General features: G+C 38.0%; 2 protein-coding genes across 3 annotated transcripts in view; both read left to right on the forward strand.

The window, feature by feature from the left end:
* The window catches only part of LOC119724255 (FERM, ARHGEF and pleckstrin domain-containing protein 1-like), a 52,513-nt gene extending 46,511 nt beyond the window's left edge, over positions 1 to 6,002 (forward strand). For both annotated transcript variants that reach the window (XM_038195226.1, XM_038195227.1), the window contains 5 exons: positions 341 to 398; positions 561 to 730; positions 853 to 960; positions 1,123 to 1,274; positions 1,635 to 6,002. In XM_038195226.1, the coding sequence (XP_038051154.1) occupies positions 341 to 398; positions 561 to 730; positions 853 to 960; positions 1,123 to 1,274; positions 1,635 to 1,692 (546 nt within the window). In that variant the 3' untranslated portion in view covers positions 1,693 to 6,002. The remainder of the gene's footprint in view (positions 1 to 340; positions 399 to 560; positions 731 to 852; positions 961 to 1,122; positions 1,275 to 1,634) is intronic.
* A 2,665-nt stretch (positions 6,003 to 8,667) lies between these two features.
* LOC119724256 (G-protein coupled receptor GRL101-like) lies at positions 8,668 to 17,182 on the forward strand. The gene is made up of 11 exons (XM_038195228.1): positions 8,668 to 8,708; positions 8,953 to 9,031; positions 11,113 to 11,523; positions 11,956 to 12,075; positions 12,361 to 12,432; positions 12,748 to 12,901; positions 13,144 to 13,224; positions 13,460 to 13,537; positions 14,040 to 14,111; positions 14,249 to 14,335; positions 14,795 to 17,182. Exons 2-11 carry the CDS (start codon positions 8,965 to 8,967, stop codon positions 15,951 to 15,953), a joined length of 2,301 nt encoding a protein of 766 aa, XP_038051156.1. The 5' UTR covers positions 8,668 to 8,708; positions 8,953 to 8,964; the 3' UTR covers positions 15,954 to 17,182.
* Positions 17,183 to 17,888: the final 706 nt, after the last annotated feature.

The raw sequence follows: 17,888 nt of genomic DNA on the forward strand, positions 1-17,888 counted from the left end.
TCCTTGTCTAAGCTGGTAATTAATAGTACAAAAAAAATCCTGATTCATTGTAATAAGTATTTCTGTCAATTAATAACCTTGTTGGGCTTGACAAGTTCAATTCTCTGGTGTTCTGGACTTACCACTGACTCATCAAGTTGGCAGAAATGTTTTCAAGTCCTCCAGTCATCCTTGTTTGAAATACAGTAGGTCACTAGTCAAATAGCAAGTCAGGTCACACGTCACAAGTTGGTCTTGTGATTGACTTGTGAGGATTTGACAGCATGCATTACTTTACCAACTCCAATTATTCATATTTTGTTGGGATATATATTGGATCAAAACTTTTGTTTTCACACAGGATCTGAGAACTGCCATGGCGCTTGCCTCTAACAACCCGAACTCACCAGAGTCAAGTGGTAAGTCTTCAAGCTGTTATTTGCCATTTTTCTTCTTTTACTCGGACGGAGAGCTGGATCTCTGGGACCAGTTTTAATTGCAATATTTGTTGATTTACCTTTTTTTCTCCATTTTTCTATTTTAAATTCTTTAACTGTTAATATCTTTTTTATTGTCTTCAGGTACCCTATCAGACCCCGAATCCTCCACACATGAGGAATCAGAGGATGACATCGCGTCACCAACCAAGTCAATCGAGCGCCAGTCACATCATAGGGCTAACACTACGGTACATGTGTGTTGGCATAGGAATACAAGCGTTAGTATGGCCGACCACGTCCGAGCCATGGAGGTAAGAATCAAATTATTCATAGAAGTTAGAAGTTCTGTCATAAATAATTTTTTCTTTGGCACATAAGTGTTGTATTAAAAAAGTTCCGAACTGACGTCTTCCTCTTTTAAATTATTTTTCAGAACCAGTTAAGCGGATTCCTTCTGCGTAAGTTCAAGAACAGCAACGGCTGGCAGAAATTGTGGGTCGTCTTCACAAACTTTTGCCTCTTCTTTTACAAGAGCCATCAGGTGAATCATTGTCTTTTGTGACATTTTTTTTTCATCATTTCATATTGCATTGGAAATACCAATAAATTGTATGACGATAAACATTTCAATTGATAATAAAACGTATTGATCGAAAAGTCATCCCGCAATATTAGAATTATTTTCTTCTTTTTTTTCTTCCAGGATGATTATCCCTTAGCCAGCCTCCCGTTGCTAGGTTACTCCATCATGTTCCCGACGGAGGAAGATGATATCAGGAAGGATTACGTCTTCAAGTTGCAGTTCAAGACGCATGTCTATTTCTTCCGAGCTGAGAGCGAGTACACATTCTCAAGGTACAAATGTACATAATTTGGAAATTAAGTTATTTTTAGCCGATGCATTGCAAACATCTTTTTTCTTAAAATATTCTTCGATTCCTGTCCTGGTCCACATGTGGATTTGGTTTTCAGTCCCTACCCGATTCCAGGGGTTTTCCCCAGAATATTCTTCTGGGGTTTTCCTCCCACCTCTAAAACTGTACTTTCTTCGTATTGTCTTCTCTCCACAGGTTTCTTCTGGTTTCTTTAGCTACAGTGCCTAGGGCACTTTTGAGGAATCTTTGGTTTTATGACCAGAAAGAAAGAAACAAATAAGATGTCTTTTCCTTGGATGATATTTTCATCTCAAACCAACAATTTTTCGTCCATTTGCAGGTGGTTGGAAGTTCTGAAGAGCGCCACCTTCAGTTCGAAGGTCGAAGACCTCTTCTAGACACAACCTGCATCCATGGCAACACACCAAATGTAAACCAAACAAGTTTGAGGCAAACTCCAAACCGTTCTTCCAAAAGGATTCCTTGAGGGTTACATCATCCGCTCGAAACAAAGTCAAATGGTTGTATTGTATAAAGGAACTGGATTTTGTTTTGTTAAAATTTGGTTCACGAACTTCAAACTATCCTTTCTTGAGAACGGAGCCCCTACATTGCAGCATCTGTTTGTTGACCGTAAGCCAAGATTACAACCTTTCAGATGCTACAAAAGAAGCTTCTTTCCTTTTGGACAAGGAAATCATGTGTTCAACCCATTGGATGGATGTTGTAAAACACAATGCCAAACTTTGAGAAACAACTTTCACTTGATTTACTGGAACAGTGACGTTTCAGACAGCTTTGTTCAACGTGCGCAATTTTTCACTGTGTATTATAACGTCTTCTATTACGTTCATTGGGTAATGTTAAGTGTGAAGGACTGGTGCAAGTCTAATACTGCTACTTTTGAAAAACAAGGTCAATTTTTCACAGTAGAAACATTGAGAATACAGTAATACATTTATAGATATTTTTTGGCTTCAAATATTTTTGCTACACACTCTACTTATCCCAATCAAAAAGGAAAAGAAAAACAGCTCATCTTTTGGAAGATATGCCAATTATATACAAAGATATCTTATGATTTTTTGATATCAGACCTTTGTGGAGTCTTAACAAGGCCTCAGTAACTCGCATTTGGATATAAGAGTCCGAGAACATGCAGCTTGTTAATGTCCTCATGACCTTTGCAGGGTCAACTCATTAAAACGTCAACACGCTTATGAACATGCACTGATTATAGACTTCTTCATGATCTCGGCCAATCAGAGAAGACGACATTGTCATTTTAACCAATCAGATTTCAGAAACTCCAATGGTGTTGCAATCCTCATACACAGATATGAGGCAGGTTTCTAGTCTAGACCTGGTGTCATTTGAAAGGCAAGAGGTCGATGTCCAAGGTCATTGTAAGAAACCAGACACTATTTTTTTTTTACAACTTGCCTGTATAAAGCTTTGTATAACAAAAGATGGATTGTGTTCTGCAAGGTTCAATGCATGGACCAAGCATTGAATTATTTTTCAAGGCGTTGTACAGTTTTTATAATTCTCTATACTGTTAGGAGGATTTTTGTATGACTGTTTTTTGCTATTGGGGCGTATTGTAGTTTGTGGACAACTTTTTTTTGACCAATCAAAATCTTTGTCTCAAAGAATCCCATCACACTTTTTTTGTGATGTGCCATTTGATTGGGCTGCCAAGTTGCATAATGTTTTTCATCGACTACAAACTTTGATAAATAAAAGACCATTTTTTGTTAGGATTTTACCCCAACTCAAACATCAAATGCAGAAAAGAAAAAATGGTAGAGGTTATTTGTTGAAAAGAAAAAAGGACGGCCACTCCTTTTGTGTAAATGCATAAATGTAAACGCCGGCCAAATCACGATTTGCATGGCCTCAAATTCTCCGTTTTTGAGGGCCGTGAACCTGAGGATTTGTTTTAAAAACGGTGGAAGCCGTGCAGATGACTGCGAGCTCTTCTTTTTTCTGTGAAATTGGATGAAATAAGGACCTTAAACTGCTCTATTTTGCAATGGAGCGTAGGCGTCCATTTCAGGACTGCTTTTAGGGGTGTCATCTTTGGAATAAGTCATTCGTTAACCCCCAAGCGATGGAACAGAAAATGCAAGATGTTGAAATAAGCTTTAATTTGATGTGTGTCTCAAATACCTTGAAGAGTTGTGAGTATTTTTGTAAACAATAATTTTAGGAAGTGCGCGTAATTATCACTGACGTCTTTGGCAGTCTATTTACTGGTCTGCAACCCTGTAGATTAAGATGACAGACTTTTACAGAATTCTCAACCATGGTCTCTGGGTACCAGACCAATATGGACGCTACTTTTTGGAGAGACGTATGATATCACCTGCAGACTGTCTTAGGTACTGTGCAGCCTTTTGCTAAAAAAAACTTTAATTAAGCGAGTTTGTTTTTCTATTCACATGCTAATCTGTAAAGTTAATTTTGCTCGAAGCATTTGTACAGTTTGCAGCATTACGTTTGCTTTTCCTTAATTTCTTTGTTAGTTTTAAAGACACTGTTTTAAGCAACACTCTTCGGACGTGAAATGGACAATTAAGGAGCCTCTTTTTTGCGTTAAGATGTGTCGTTATTCTGCTGCTACTGTAAGATTGAATGTTCTGCTTTTTGCCTAGACTATTATAAATTTAGCAATATTTTTATTTCTAAATCCTAACAAAGGTTGGCGTTTTTGTACAAAGCATGTAAAATGTAGCCCAGTTTGCCTTATATTTATTGTATGGTAATTTGTTTTCCCCTACATTGTATTTTTATGGTGTGGTAAACCTGCCTCGTCGATATCCAAAATTGGTTTGTGTTCAAAGTGGATTTTTTTTTTTAACAAAAATAATGATATTAATTTACCAGCTGTGGCTGATATTGTAGAATAGAATTTGGTATGGGAAGCACCATCTTGGAATTAACTATTTTTTACTAGAAATTATTGTAATTTGTTTTTAGCAAGATGGGTAAATGTTGTGAGCGTATACGTTATGTGATATTGTTGCAAAATGCAATGCACAGGAAGACACTGGTCAATGAACTATGCCCATTTTTATTTCAATTTTCAAAATCGAGCAAAGAGGGAAGTTTTCTTTGCTGTATCTTTGAACAGATTGGAAATCACCAGTTTGTGTACCGATCGATTTGTTTGCTTTGGTGAGTTGACGGTGTATTTTTTAATGCCTGTGTAGTTTTGTTTTCAGATTGGACAGACACGTTACAGAGATTTTTTAAAAAGTTAGAAAGGGAACACTTTTGTTTCCAACCACACCAAACTACCAAATTCATCAGCTGCTGATCAGTTATGCGAACTCATCGTTTCGAAAAAGGTCCCCGCTTTCAACAACGTATTGTCAATGGATGTGAGAGAACCAGGTCAATGTTGCTAAAAACCTGCAACCTGTAAAAAAAACCCTGAGTGTTGTGTTTTGTTGACTACAAATTGTACAAGTTATCAGGAATGCACAGCTGCACAAATTGGAGTGTCGTGGCCGAGCGGTTAAGAGCACCGGACTCGAGCTCCGGTGCTTCTGATCAGCAGAGTGTGGGTTCGAGTCCCGGTCTGGACAATTGTGTCCTTAAGCAAGACACTTAACCATTATTGTCTCGTCCTTTGGATGGGACGTAAAGCCGTAGGTCCCTTGCGTTGTATAATGCACGTATAATAACCCAGTAACACTTAGGAGAAGGGTTCGCCCCGGTGTTTCTGACTTTCAAGGAAGGAAGAGCTTAACACACTTTTTCCTTTCGGTTTGTCAGTATTTTGCAACTTTTGATCCGTTTCTTTGTTCGCATGATTTTCTGTATTCACTCTTTAGTGACCGTTAATGGGGTTTAAAAGTTGTGGTATTAATTACTTTTTTTGCGGTTAAATGAGGCTTGTATAATTTTGAACGAATTCGACGTACTGCCGTTTATCTCCGTACATTGGACTGCCAGTAAACTGCGGTGCTCGACTATGTGGGCAAAAGAAACAAAATAACTAAATTAATAATTCTTCTACTTAAAAGTTGGGCACTCGTCATGCCCGCCATTCATTTTATGCTGTGTTGTATAAATGTACATTTCTGCTTAATTAAGAAACGTTTACATGCGCCTCTCCTAAAATACATGGAATCGGAAAATGGTAATTATATGTATGCTTTGTGCGCATGTGCAAACGCTGTTCCATCAGGTGACGTCATCCCGATGGCAGATTGTGGAGAGTTTTCTTTGCTTTTGGTTGAAGCGGAACTTCCTTGTTTTGAAAGCCAGTTATTGAAACCACAAACATTATTGACTTTTTTCCTTCTCTGATATTAAGTTTATGGAGAGGGGAAATGTTTTATATTTCCAACCAAATGTAAACTGACAAAACTTGCTTGTCGTCTTTTACGCGTATAAGCAAGTTTTTCGTGAAATGCATTTTTGATACTAGCCATAGATCTAACTTTTAATCACCTTGTACATATTTAAGTAGGTAAATAAAAGGACAATTTTGCGAATTAGATAATAATTATTGCATGTAGAAACAAACGGAGACAGTGCGTTGATGGGTTATAGCAGACAGCCGCGTGCCAATTTTTATTTTGTGATCGCATTTGTTATTAGACCATCGTGTATTCTCGTGTAAGAATTTTACAAAATGAATGTATCACAGAGCCTTGTATTTTGCATGTATTAAAGGAAAACAAGTGTCAAGTAATTGGGTTTTTTTCCGAGTCTGATGTTGTTCTTTGGTGTCTCCAGATTGTTTTGTCTCCTATGAATGTTATTTTTAAAAGTTTAATTCAATGAGTATAATTTACATTAGCAAAAAAATAACGATCGCCCGCCTGAATGTTTTCATTTATGTTTTGTGATAAAAGAATATTTTAAATTTGGCCCGGAAATCAAGCAGATTTTGAATCATCCTCGTTTTGCAGAGATCCTTCGCAACCCTTTTAAAAAAAATATCAAACATTGCAACATTCTAGAATTCCATTTACAGTTTGTGCTTCCAAGGGTAAGTATTTTTTTTGGCTGACGGCATCAATACTGGTTTTGTTGACATACCAAGTTTTATTTTTTAAAGTGTCGCACTTTCTTCAGTTCTTTGTGAAAATAACAGATTTTTTTGTTCAGTACTTCCCTCTTCGTCCCCTTAAAGCACTTTGAACTTTTAAAAGGAAATGTATTAAAGACGGAAATATAGGAAATATCCTGCATATAGAATTTCAATTGGTCTTGTGGATCATGACAATAACCCTGTGATGACATTCATAATAGGCCGGCGGTTCGCTTGGCTGCAACGGCACACGGAAGTTGACTGCAAGATTCACAGCCAAGTTGCAGACTGAGTAAGTCGATTTCTACATCAGTTTCCATCCTTTCCCCAGACATACATGTAGATGAATACGTTTCTTTGAGGACATAAAATTAACTACCTTTGCTATTCTCTTAACAACTCCAAAAGAAGTTACTGGTTTTCTAAACCTTTTGCAATCTGATTGAACCTAAGTAAATAAATTTTGCTCCTTATTTCAAGAGATTATACTTGTAAAATCAACGTCATCATCTTCAGTCCTCCTCTGCTTCCTGTAGATCGACACAACCATGCTGAAGAAAAGGTATCTTTGCCTTGAGATCATTTTGCTCTGCGTATTGGCAAGTTCAACCTACGGTAAGTAGTTTTTAATTAGATGTAGGTCATACCAAGATTTCGGAGTAAAAAGTGTGTTAGTTTTGATTTGTTAGCTTGTATTTTCCTTGGTTGTAGGTATAGCGACTTGTGTTGTGAATGGCCCAAGCCCATGGGCGCCGTCAGGATGTTTTCCAGAGGGGGGAAAAGCACATTATGTCCCAAAATCCTTGTACTTTTTCTGGCATATTCTCAATATTATCATTTTTTCGAGGGTGTGCGGGGGGGGGGGGCATTTACCCACCCCACCCTGGCCCTGCGTACGTCCATGCTGTTAAATGTGCATTAACCCTAAAGGGGCCGGGTTATTTTGACCATCTCTCAGCCGGGGGGGGGGGGGCTTTAGGGTTAAATTAACAGCAATATGACTTCACACGCTTTTTTTTTTAACCCCGATGATGTTCTCTCCTCTTTGGTAGGTCCTTTGACAGTGTTTCAGGGTGGGATATTTTTTTTCCATTATGGAACACTGCAGCTGTTGATATAAAAAAATGTACATGTACTTATGAACATTGTCGATGGTGTGAAATTAAATATTAAAACAATAGCCATCGGAAATGGTTTCGAACGGCTTATTCTGCAAGACATCAGAAGCGGAAGGTGTTTTCAAAATTCATTAATCATTTAGATAAAGAAGTTTTTAAAAGGTTACAAGTATTACTTTTTTTGGAACATTTTCAATTAAAATCGAACATAATTTTTTTGTCATTGGGAATACATGTACAATGATGAGTGGAGTCACTATAGGGTCACTACCGGGCGAGTCAAAAAGAAAGTGACATGGATTAATTATGTTTGTTTCTAACAAAGCCATCAAATTGTATGCACCAAAGACGTTTGTCTTAAAAGAGCATGTCTCTTCCTCTCACTAAGAAAAAAAATACTGAAATTGATTCATGCTATCAAAAGCTATGCATGTTTTACTGAAGAACCTATTTATAGATGTCCATGGAACGCCATTGGAAGCTATTGAGCTGAGTGAGATTTACAGATTACTCACAGGCACTCAAAAACAAATGAGATTTCAATCATTTGAGTCAGGACTTAATCATTATTGTTACTGACTGTCAGATTTTGTGTTTTGAATATGAGGAACAAGTCAACTCTTTTTTTCCCCTGAAATTTTGATGGTGATTTTTGTCAGTTTTCCTTTGCAATTTTTCGGTCATTTATGGAGGTGGTGAAACGTCCATGTATCATTGTATTTAATGGGTATTCATCCGTTCGTATAGAACGGTATAACAGCATTGTGGACAGCTGAATTTTGTGATTTTTTTTTTTAATCAAAATAGACATAACTTGTGATTAGAGTATGCAAACTACGTGACTTTCACAGTTACTAGTCAATAACATGTACTTTATCCATATCATTTTTTTATGACTTGGAGCGAGCTATATATTTTTAAAAACTTGGTTTTTTTTTCCTAATTCGGTCACTTTCTTTTGGACTCATCAAACCCAGCACCATAATATCAGCGTCATACTGTTCCGTTACAGTATCAATGTTTCTGATACTGCATAAATTATTAAATACACGTGTTACTTGCATTTTGACTTGGAATAAAACCAGCCTTGTTTCCTGGTTTGTAAATTATCTTATTTGCGTAAGAAAAAGAGCTTAAGAAAAACACGGAAACACATCCAGTTTACTGTCACTGACTTAATATAGAAAAAAAAAAAACAGTCAACACGGAAGTTGACTGCAAGATTCACAGCCAAGTTGCAGACTGAGTAAGTCGATTTCTACATCAGTTTCCATCCTTTCCCCAGACATACATGTAGATGAATACGTTTCTTTGAGGACATAAAATTAACTACTTTTGCTATTCTCTTAACAACTCCAAAAGAAGTTACTGGTTTTTCAAACCTTTTGCAATCTGATTGAACCTAAGTAAATAAATTTTGCTCCTTATTTCAAGAGATTATACTTGTAAAATCAACGTCATCATCTTCAGTCCTCCTCTGCTTCCTGTAGATCGACACAACCATGCTGAAGAAAAGGTATCTTTGCCTTGAGATCATTTTGCTCTGCGTATTGGCAAGTTCAACCTACGGTAAGTAGTTTTTAATTAGATGTAGGTCATACCAAGATTTCGGAGTAAAAAGTGTGTTAGTTTTGATTTGTTAGCTTGTATTTTCCTTGGTTGTAGGTATAGCGACTTGTGTTGTGAATGGCCCAAGCCCATGGGCGCCGTCAGGATGTTTTCCAGAGGGGGGAAAAGCACATTATGTCCCAAAATCCTTGTACTTTTTCTGGCATATTCTCAATATTATCATTTTTTCGAGGGTGTGCGGGGGGGGGGGGCATTTACCCACCCCACCCTGGCCCTGCGTACGTCCATGCTGTTAAATGTGCATTAACCCTAAAGGGGCCGGGTTATTTTGACCATCTCTCAGCCGAGGGGGGGGGGGGGCTTTAGGGTTAAATTAACAGCAATATGACTTCACACGCTTTTTTTTTTAACCCCGATGATGTTCTCTCCTCTTTGGTAGGTCATAATGACAGTGTTTCAGGGTGGGATTTTTTTTCCATTATGGAACACTGCAGCTGTTGATATAAAAACATGTACATGTACTTATGAACATTGTCGATGGTGTGAAATTAAATATTAAAACAATAGCCATCGGAAATGGTTTCGAACGGCTTATTCTGCAAGACATCAGAAGCGGAAGGTGTTTTCAAAATTCATTAATCATTTAGATAAAGAAGTTTTTAAAAGGTTACAAGTATTACTTTTTTGGAACATTTTCAATTAAAATCGAACATAATTTTGTTGTCATTGGGAATACATGTACAATGATGAGTGGAGTCACTATAGAGTCACTACCGGGCGAGTCAAAAAGAAAGTGACATGGATTAATTATGTTTGTTTCTAACAAAGCCATCAAATTGTATGCACCAAAGACGTTTGTCTTAAAATAGCATGTCTCTTCCTCTCACTAAAAAAAAAATACTGAAATTGATTCATGCTATCAAAAGCTATGCATGTTTTACTGAAGAACCTATTTATAGATGTCCATGGAACGCCATTGGAAGCTATTGAGCTGAGTGAGATTTACAGATTACTCACAGGCACTCAAAAACAAATGAGATTTCAATCATTTGAGTCAGGACTTAATCATTATTGTTACTGACTGTCAGATTTTGTGTTTTGAATATGAGGAATAAGTCAACTCTTTTTTTCCCCTGAAATTTTGATGGTGATTTTTGTCAGTTTTCCTTTGCAATTTTTCGGTCATTTATGGAGGTGGTGAAACGTCCATGTATCAATGTATTTAATGGGTATTCATCCGTTCGTATAGAACGGTATAACAGCATTGTGGACAGCTGAATTTTGTGATTTTTTTGTATGCAAACTACGTGACTTTCACAGTTACTAGTCAATAACATGTACTTTATCCCTATCATATTTTTATGACTGGGAGCGAGCCACATACTTTTAAAACCTGTTTTTTTCCCTTCTAATTTGGTCACTTTCTTTTGGACTCATCAAACTCAGCACCATATATCAGCGTCATTTGAAGTGTTCCGTTACAGTATCAATGTTTCTGATACTGCATAAATACACGTGTTACTTGCATTTCGACTTGGAATAAAACCAGCCTTGTTTCCTGGTTTGTAAATTATCGTATTTTCGTAAGAAAAAATAGCTTAAGATAAACGCGGAAACACATCCAGTTTACTGTCACTGACTTAATATAGAAAAAAAAACAATTCCGATCCGATTGGGTCACGTGATGTTCATGGATGTTTAACATGACATGTTCATTGTTGTGTTCGTGAAAATTGGTACCCATATTTCAGCAAGGAAATGGGTAAATTAGTTTTTATGTAAGATAAAAATCGAGATGTGAAATAGAGGTTGGACATCTTATAGACATCTGCCATGTAATATTTTAATTAAAAATATTTGTCATGACGACGAAGTCGATGGGTGAATTGAGTGGAGACTATTTCAATGGGAAAGTTTCTTTGTTGCCTCGTCATTTCGGTGCGTGTATAGTCTCTGCTCAATTCGCCTCAAACATTTCGTCGCTTGATCGAATCACGCACGATAGCCTAGCCAAAAAAGGTCAGAGTCGGTCTGTCACCAATGACATGTTTCTTTTCTTTCTTGTCATGATTATCCTCTAGCTCAAATTCCCGATGGTATACATCTGATTACATTGACCGAGGAGGCCCCCGAGTGGTCGTTCCAGTCCCCAAATTTCACCCATGGCTTCTACCCAGACGACACTCTCAGTGTCTGGCTGATCCGAGTCGACAGTGGATCCAGGGTGACTTTCGACTTCGATGTGATGGAGGTCGCGAGCAATGACCTACTGCAAATTGGCAACGGGTTTGATGCGTCGGACGTGGCCTTCATCACGGGTGAAAACATCATTGCCACTTTCACCGGGAATTTGACGGGTGTTGGAGGGGCTCGAGTCGCGTCTAACGGTCACGAGGCCTCGATGAGATTTCAGAGTTTTCACGTCTCGTCCTGCCGAGGTTTTTCGGTGACAGTGAGGCAGGAACTACCGTCAGCATTGGTTAAGGAACGCGGTAGGTATTTAATAAAGTCAAGCCGTTTAGTCTCAACTCAGTATATATAGCCCTCTTACTCCTGCAGAGGCATAGTTATTATTATGAGTCATAAATACCTAAGACAGTACACTGTTCCATTGCTACTGGTCGAGAACCCGTCACTTGGCCAGTCTTAAACGGTTCACAGTGATAAAACACCTGCTGGCTGGTCTGAAACATATTTCCAGTGCCACATGAAATTTTGACTCTTTAAGACATCCAGTGCCTTTTACCCTTTTATTGGTTGAATGAACTTTGACAATCCTAGGTCAGACATGCGCAATACTACAAATGATTTTGAAATAAATTTAAAAAAAGAAATTAATAACAATCTCAACAAAGCAATACCTTACTACGCTATACGTGACTTTTTACAGTGAAAAAATGCCTTCATTGTGCATTGTGGTACAGGATTTTGCAGAAGAGATGATTTCCGGTGTGTGAATGACGTTGAGGGCGTAACTTGTTTGGGTAATGGTTCACGATGTGATGGAATTACGCACTGTAAGGACTCATCGGACGGGGCAAATTGTGAGTAATCAAGCAATCCTACGCCATATTTACATATTTGCAGAGTCACAATTTTAGGTGATGACGTCTAAATAACCGCACGAAGCTATTGATCTGTAGATTCCGATGTAACTGCGTACCTTTGCCTCATCCTTGATTTTAGGGACAAGACGGTTCTTCAAAACCATCGATTGTGAAGCTTGCAATTTATCGTTATGAAATATTGTAAATAAACTAACCATATTTACTTGATATTATGGCATACTTTTCACCAACATTTAACATCTGTGCTACATATTGATGCAGGTTCTTCGCAATTCGACCGATTTGATGAGTCTGCGTGCATGCTATGCCCTGGCAATCAACCATACAACTATGGTAATAACTTTTTCTTTTGCGAAAGAAAGCAGACTTTCACAATTTTACTGGTATATACGGTGCTGTTGCGGTGATATATAAATAATATTGCTTAGCCACTTTATGCGCTTACCCAAACCAGCTTAGAACCATCTCGACCGATATTGCATGACGTTTTGGTAAGCAAAATGTTGTGCTCATACATCACTTTCATATGAAACTTGGCCTGTGAACAATAAGTAGGAATTCGACACGGAATCAAACTGTTAATGTTTGATAGAAACGTTGAAGTAGGGTTTAACGCTGATCGATCTTTCCTGTTCTTGTGTCCATCAGGAACCTGGTCCTGTCCTGGACCTCGTAGACGAAGGCGCTGTACCAATCCTAACCTAGTGTGTGGGTGCGGCGTCAGGGGTGACGACCTGGGAGTATTATGCATCGTCTGGATACCTATTGTGCTGTCAACACTGGAGGATACTACACACACCCTGTACCTAATACAAAACTCCCCCGAATAAATGCATTCACTCACAATTAATATACAAGCATTACATTTACTTTGTGGACATCTAAACAAAAGAGGTCCACAAACCTGGTACAGCCCTCATGGCGGGGGGGGGGGGGGGGGGAGGGGTGGTACCTTGCATCACCCTCATAATACGATACGTTACCCCACAGTTACATAACCAAATAGAACTAAATTACATCTTATCTTTTCCTACGTTTGTATAGGTTTCTCGGTGGGGTAGACGTCAACTCTCTTCAGAACGGGACCTTCAAGATGTACCCTAACCTTAAACAGTTGAAGATTTTGTAAGTATGTTTTTGTTTAATTCGGCAGACAATTTTAATGGTTCCCCATACAAAAGAATGATGGATTATGTGCTACGCGTCCAGAGATTACGCTGGCATTGTTCATTGCTCACATAAATGCTTTATATATTGTTTAAATCATTCATTTTAAAATTTAAATGCAAGGTGCCATGACAATCACTAACTTATAAAGCAATAGAATTAATCAATCCAATTTTCCCTGTTTCACTTTTAGGGTTATTCAGGCGACAAATGATGAAGAATCAGTTTTAAAGAATTACGCTTTTGATGGGTTCGACAGTTTGTCCACGCTGTAAGTATTGACTAAACTTTTAGTCAGCGCTGTTAGTCATTGACTTAAATGTCACATGCAGGTTCTGAATAATAAAAAGGTAAACTCTAAAGACTGCATGTGTTTAGCAATTGAACACAATCTTGCTGTCACTTTACAAACATGTTTAGAAGCTAAATATCACTTTTACAATTCCTTAACATCAATGTTCAATCGCTAACCACTATCACCATCAATACTCTAAACGTGTTCAGTATTTTTACAAACTGATACTTTAGTGATATAAAAAAATATTTAGAAAAGTGTTTAATTGCTAACACAGTTTTTGCAGTGTAGTTACTTTATTGGGAATTAACTGAATGTCTCCTGATTAATCCCTGGCACTGTTCTTGTCTTGATTGTTTGTTGTTTGCGTTGTTGATGATGATGTTTTGTTGTTGTTGTTGTTGTTTTTTTGCACACAAATTTAATTATAATGTTCTGAGGGTATGGTGATGTTTTCGCACCTTATTTTTACTTTCAGTGTTATATTTGATATAAACTTGAGAAAAATCGAAGCCAAAGCCTTCGCTGGACTCGACAGTTTGCACACGCTGTAAGTATTTTCAAATAACATTCGCTATGTTTCAAACGTTTTGTCTTGTTTGTTATTTGAAATGCTTGTTTCGATGCATGATATTGACAAAGTGCTATCAATGGTTCGTTTCTTTCAAATATTCCTTTCATTTTCAGATCAATTTTGGAAAAGGACTCTAGTCCAAGGCTGCCGATAATAGAAGACGGTGCTTTTGACGTCATCGGTGACAAATTATCTTTTCTGTGAGTGTACTAATTCTCGACTGTGATTCAGTACAAATCCAGAAGTGATAATTCAAGTTGAAGGCTCATCCCTCCTCGACCCTTCGTTTTCAATTTCAAACTCAGTTGTTCGTGTTAAAAGTTTGAAGTATTATTTTCTCAAAATTGAAAGATCTCATTCGGATTGTTATCTATCCCCGGTAACAAGAAAGGATAATTCCAGGCATTATAAAGTCCCGATTGACTAATAGTTTTGCGTCAGAGTGACGTAAAATGAGTTTGAATTTTCCCTTCGCTGTGCATTGACATAAGCACTGCATGCATTCTAAATGTGTGCGTGTCATAAAATAAACATTAGAAGGTAAGGTACTCCGGCGAGATTCGAACCCACGACCTCCTGCTAACTATAGTGAAGAGTCTGCTCAGAAATTCGCACTATTTTAGTTTAGTAAAGTTCTCTGTATTTTGTATCTATGTTAGGTATGCAAATGACTATCGTCTGTGTTGTTTCTTCGGGCCAGAACTACAAGAAAAGTGCAGGGATTGGTTTGAGATTCCCGAACTCTTTGTCTGTAGTCAGCTGGTACCCAACTACGTCTTGAAGGCCTTCATGTGGATCTTGGGCATCAGCGCAGTCGTTGGCAATCTCTTCGTCATGGTTTGGCGGTATCGAGAGAAGACAGGGAACCGTGCTGGTCTGATAATTAATTCCTTCTTAGTTGTCAATTTGGCTGGTGCTGATGCTCTGATGGGCTTGTACATGTTGATCATAGCTGGGGCTGATGTGCACTACGGGGCCCGTTATTTCGAGGTGTCTGACGAGTGGCGAACCAGCGCCGCGTGTAAAGCAGCAGGGTTCATTTCCATCATGGCCAACGAAGCGTCTGTGTTTCTCTTAGTTTTCATCAGCGTCGCGAGATTCATGTTTGTTGTCTTCCCTTTTTTCACCAATCGCCGTCTGAGTTTTAAGGTTGCTAAGATTGTTGTTGGCGTGGTCTGGCTCCTGACGGTCATTCTTGCCGTGGTCTCCACAGTTCTGGCTTCGGATGAAGCGTCTGAGGCTTACGGTCTCTCAGATGTTTGCATTGGTCTGCCACTGACGACCAGAGTTACAGGTCTTGAGATAAAGGAACAAGTCATTAATGTTGGAGGATTCGGTGAAGTGACCTACGCCAGACCTGTACCGATCAGCCAGTCCGCTACCTGGGTCTTTTCTATCGTTATTTTCCTGGGTGTCAATCTGTTTAGTTTCTGCCTCATTCTGGCCTGCTACGTCGCCATCTTTGTCAAAGTCAAAGTGACAGCTAGACGAGTGCGCAGCCGCAGCGCGCGAGATGAAAGCGAGGTTCGGATGGCCGTCAAGATGGCGGCCATTGTCTTGACGGATTTCCTGTGTTGGATCCCCGTCATTGTCATGGGAATTCTCTTCCAGGCTGGTGTTGTCGAGAACAATCCTGAGGTCTTCGTCTGGAGCGTTGTCTTCATCCTTCCAATCAACTCCTCCATCAATCCTTATCTCTACACATTCCTGGATGTTTGCCTCAAGAAACAACGCAAGAAACCATCGCAAAAGAAGGAAGAAATCCCATTGGAGGCCACGCCTTCATCGCAAAAAACGACCTCTATGTCTGATAGGTGAATACAAATGAAAAATATAATCTGGCTAAATTTAGGGCTCTTGATATTGTATTTGTGGTTTTCACCAGTAAAAGGCTTACTATAAAAACAGGGTTCTGGATTCCGTTAATAACAATCACAAGAACTGGATTAGAAACATCATGTTTTTATACTATTACTGTAAAAAAAAAAAACCGTTTAGCTACAAAATACAAACTATTTAAATGGATTTAAATGTTCAGATTTGTTGCATGTATAACAGAGAACTGTAATTATGCATCTTTCATATGCTTTGGTAGACTTTAGTGGAATTTAAAGTATTATGCAGATTAGCAAGCTCAGTATTATGATCAGGAATTTAAAAGTACAGAAACATGTACATGTATTAATTATGATACATTGACTTTTTGATGACAATATACATTAAGGAAGTGTTTTAATTATCGCATTGTAGAAAATTGTCTCTATTATTAGTATTATTTTGGTAGAGTTTAGTGTAATTTCTAGTTATCATGCGGATTAGCAAGCGCAGTATTTAATCAGGAACTTAAAAGTTGAGAAACATTTTAACTTAAGGTATCTTTTTGATGTTTTAAAAATATTTTATGATGTTTACATAGACGTTTTTAACAGCGTTTATCGCTCTCTAGCGAATAATGTCTTAAACTTAAGCACTAAATAATATCAGTCTTTTGACTGTTTTGACAAAAATCGCATTCATTGCCAGAGTGATGCGAAGACAGCTCCCATCGGTGACATTTCTTTCTAAATATCCGTCATCCAACGACTTTCATCAATAAACATTGCTGTATAAAATAAATCTGCGCAACAAAGACAAAGACATAACACGAGAGATACATGTACTAACACTGTAAAAACAACATTCCCTGTAAACTAACGGTAATTTACAAGTCAACCTTCAGTTTCGCCAAAGAATTGCAAAATATCTAGACACTTCTTGCCCTTTTGGGAAGAATCTGAAAAATATTACGGAATAATTTTCGTGCACCATTTTTCGAGCAGTTATGATGAAAAAAAAACACCTTCTTAGCATTCCGTATAGCCGCACTGTAAACATCTTGGTATTTACTACCCTCTAAAGGGAATGATTACTCAGAGTTTCATTGTTGTGTGTAAATGTTTGGATATACATAGTTAAGAATCATTAATGTTCTCGACCTGCTTTACGCTGTATCTGAAAACGTCTACACCTGCAGCAAGGAAGAATAAACAAAAGTTTAGCACTTGAAATCTTTTGACTTCTGTCTCAACTGATGTTTGACCTTTATTCTGCTCTGGCATTTACTGAGAAGGAAATATGTTTTTATCAATGATGGTTGTGTTGGCCTACCAAGGTTTATTTTTTTAAATCACGTTTTCTACAGTTCTTTGTGAACATTGAGGTTTTGTGTTCAGTATTTCCCCTTGTGGGCCTCTTATAGTACACAAACACTTCGAACTTTTCCAAACTATTGAAAGACGGAAAGACGGAAATTTCTTGTGCGCCTCTTATAGTACACAAACACTTCGAACTGTTCAAAACCATTGAAAGCAGGAAATATCCTGACTATTGAATCGTCAAAGTTCATAACACCCCATTGTTATCATTGGGAATATAGAGAGTCTCATGTAATGTCACAATAGAGGAAGATACAATAGAACGATGTTTGTTTTTCGTTTACAAACCTGCATGTTATACTATAGGTCTGCTGGATCATTGTGTGATAAAGACTTTTGTTAGAACGTTCATACTTTGCAGACTGTTCACTTGAATGCATCGTGTCACACGGAAGTTGACTGCACGATTTCAGCAAAGTTTCAGTGAGAATAAGTCGATTTTCTACGTAAGATTCCATCCTCGCCCCAGACATATCTGAACTATTTTCTGAAGGACATAAAATGAACCACTTTTGCTATATTTCAACAACTCCAGAAGAAACACATGAAAGATGCGAGG

Source organism: Patiria miniata, unplaced genomic scaffold, assembly GCF_015706575.1.
Source record: "Patiria miniata isolate m_02_andy unplaced genomic scaffold, ASM1570657v1 HiC_scaffold_18, whole genome shotgun sequence".
Lineage (NCBI taxonomy): Eukaryota > Metazoa > Echinodermata > Asteroidea > Valvatida > Asterinidae > Patiria > Patiria miniata.

Bases quoted from the DNA above. Each gene is read 5' to 3' on its own strand.
- LOC119724256 (XM_038195228.1), top strand. From the start codon at position 8,965: ATGCTGAAGAAAAGGTATCTTTGCCTTGAGATCATTTTGCTCTGCGTA. The intron at 9,032-11,112 runs GTAAGTAGTTTT...ATTATCCTCTAG, and splicing joins ATTGGCAAGTTCAACCTACG to CTCAAATTCCCGATGGTATA. The intron at 13,225-13,459 runs GTAAGTATGTTT...TTTCACTTTTAG, and splicing joins CTTAAACAGTTGAAGATTTT to GGTTATTCAGGCGACAAATG.